At 49.0% G+C, this 2,799-nt stretch overlaps 1 protein-coding gene across 3 annotated transcripts in view; it reads right to left on the bottom strand.

Annotated features, from left to right (window-relative positions):
- Positions 1 to 251: 251 nt before the first annotated feature.
- samd14 (sterile alpha motif domain containing 14) overlaps positions 252 to 2,799 on the bottom strand; it is a 14,859-nt gene continuing 12,311 nt past the window's right edge. For all 3 annotated transcript variants that reach the window (XM_005951382.3, XM_042216291.1, XM_042216290.1), the window contains 3 exons: positions 1,593 to 1,715; positions 1,363 to 1,509; positions 252 to 1,200 (listed from right to left, as the gene is read on the bottom strand). In XM_005951382.3, the coding sequence (XP_005951444.1) occupies positions 1,045 to 1,200; positions 1,363 to 1,509; positions 1,593 to 1,715 (426 nt within the window). In that variant the 3' untranslated portion in view covers positions 252 to 1,044. The remainder of the gene's footprint in view (positions 1,201 to 1,362; positions 1,510 to 1,592; positions 1,716 to 2,799) is intronic.

Below are 2,799 nucleotides of genomic sequence, written 5' to 3' on the forward strand. Positions count from 1 at the left end.
CCCAAATCCCACATGCATACTACCCTTTAGGGCTAAGCCCCGGGTGTATCAAATGTCTGCCTCCACCTCTGGTGCTGCCTCCTGCTGGAGGTGATCCTTTGTATTCTGGGTTTGTGGTTGTTTTTCACCGACTGAAGGAAAATAAATTTGCTTGCATGCCTTTTTCTTATATTCTTATTTGTGTTGATGCTTTAACCCTGCATCGTGGCTCCAGCTGTGAATCTCGTCAGAAAGAAAACAAAGCAACGCTGTAAAAGTTTCACAGATTTATTTATTGAAACAAACATTTTAACAGAGACTGTGAGAAGTCAGAAATATCTCCAGAGGTTAAGAATCTGACTCGACCGGCGTCGGGACGTTTGACCCTCTCTGACACGAACGCTTCCACCTGTGTAAAGCGAAGATTCGACGATGTTTTTTTCTGTCAGAGATTCCAGGTGGAAAACAAGCTGTGAGAGGATTGTGGGAAATATCCAAACACCTGTCAGACCTCACACACCTGAACACAGAACCTTTGAGCTAAAGTCATTACAACAAACAGAGAAACCACAAAAACTGTTCACAGAGCAGCACCGACACGCCGCCTCGGGCTGAGACTCCACGGCCCAGAAACAAAACAGAAAACCTGCTGTGACACTCATTTCAGAGAAAAAGCACACCTTGTATAATGTTTGGCTTGCAGAAGAAGAATCACCAGAGGGAATCAGAGCAGCTGCGTGTAGGAACCTGCTGAGTTAATGATCTGTCAGCGTTCCTGCCAGCCGATCACAGATGATGAGTTTAAACATCAAATGGAGGAAAAATAGATGAAAACCACTTTGTGGCAAATGAAACACTGTGCCATCATCGCCTGAAATATTTCACGGTCTCATAACAGTAAACTTCAGTTTAACTTTTCCAGGCCTGGAGATGTCTTATGATCATGGAATTGCAGCTTTTCCAGGAATTGTTTGTCATGTCAAACCTTCCCTGCGGCAGAAATCCTGTTCTCTTCATCGCACAGCTCTCCTCTCACTGTCCTCTGCCTCCCTCTGGTGGCGGGGCTCAGTTCCTGCGCTGCTCCTGGTCCTTCCGGCGCTGCTTTTCCTTCTGTTTCTCCAGCTTGTCCAGAGCTTTTTTCTCCTTCTCTGCTGCACTTTGAACATCTTTGATGCGGCGCTTCAGTGCGCTGCGATCAGACGAACTGAGCACGCCCAGACCCTGCAGAGGACGGGAGGACAGCTCCAGTTATGGTCTCCAAACAGTTCAGTATTGTAATTGACTTTACGTGTAACCTTTGCAAGCTGTGTCAGTCAGCCTTATCTAAGACTACGGCTATGACAGAGTCTCTCAGGAAGTCCTGTTCTTCCTCCTCATCCTCACCTTCAGTTTGCTGCCGTCCATCTGCAGCAGCTGCTGCCCGTCGATGTCTCTAGCACTGAATTCCGGGACGTACTGCTCCATGTTGAGTCCTCGGAGCCACTGACACACCTGCTGAGTCGTCCAGGACGAGTGGGGTTCATCGCAGGGCTGAGGAAGAGGAGGAGGGAGCACAGTGAGCCACAGGTGAGTAGATGACAACGTTTTGGTGTTTGAGGTGGCGAGTGTGTTACCTCATCGGAGGACTGGGACAGGGTGTGGTAGGGATGGGAGGACCTGGAGGAAGAGGAATCAATGGGAGGAGAGGTGGAGGAGGAGGTGTGAGGAGGAGAGAACTCCTCACTGAGAGCCGACTCCTGTGGGGAGAACACAGAGACGTTACTTCAGCATTATTTCACTAAAACTACAACTGCTGCTACGAGCACCAGCAGACAGCTGGTCACGTGGTTGGTTGCCTTGGTAACAGTCCCCCTCAGATATTTGGTGTTCTTCATCGAGTGGTTGTTGCCTCCATCGCTCCCCTCAGTATGACCCACCCTCTTCGCATTGCGAGCGATTATCTCACCTTCTGTCCTGTTTCTCAGCTCTCAGAAACACAGCGCTGTGTCCATCTGCAGTCAGCTGTATTTGACCACAGACCTCAGCACGTGTGAAAACATAAAGGAAGAGCACGCACAGACACCACTCTGACTATCTCAGACATAGCATGGAAGGTGGGTTACAAAGCGGCTTGCAGATTACAGCAGCATGATCAGGCTTAAGAGCAGGAAGTTCAACTCGACGACGACTAAGCTGGCCAAAGGAGCTGATGCAAGAACAGGAAGCTCCTGAGCATGCATGGAGGGTTTCACCCCAAGTCCAGCGCCCTGAGGCTGTATGCAAGGGGAAGGAAGGAGGCGCTGGACTGGTGAGTGTCAGCGCCACAGTCCAGGATGAGACAACAAACATCCACGAATACATCAGGAAGATGGCTCCAACCGACCATAGAAGGACAGGCCCTTGCATGGTATGTACCACCGGCAGATAGAGGAGGTGGCTGACATCCAGAAATCCTACCAGTGGCTGGACTAAGCTGGACTGAAGGACAGCACAGAGGCACTAATCATGGCAGCACAGGAACAAGCTCTGAGCACAAGGGCACAGCTGTTAAACAATGACATATAAACCCTGCATCCAGGTCCTACACGGCACCAATGTGACTGAATGCTTTGTATGCTGTTCTGTTTAATCTGAACAATGTCACATTGTTGGCCTCTCTGCTTTTGTCAGCTCTCTTCATCTGCAGCAGTTTAAAGCTCAGTTTTTAAAACCTTACTATGTGACTGCAGCTCAGATCGGGATGGAAAAGAATCACTCGAATCTAAGAAACATTTGAACGGGTGCATGAAGATAAATATCAGGAATTGTGTACTGTGGATGCATTATTTCAGGTGTTTCCCC

The sequence above is a fragment of the Haplochromis burtoni genome, unplaced genomic scaffold (genome assembly GCF_018398535.1).
Source record: "Haplochromis burtoni strain Fernald_Lab_line unplaced genomic scaffold, NCSU_Asbu1 Contig_997, whole genome shotgun sequence".
Lineage (NCBI taxonomy): Eukaryota > Metazoa > Chordata > Actinopteri > Cichliformes > Cichlidae > Haplochromis > Haplochromis burtoni.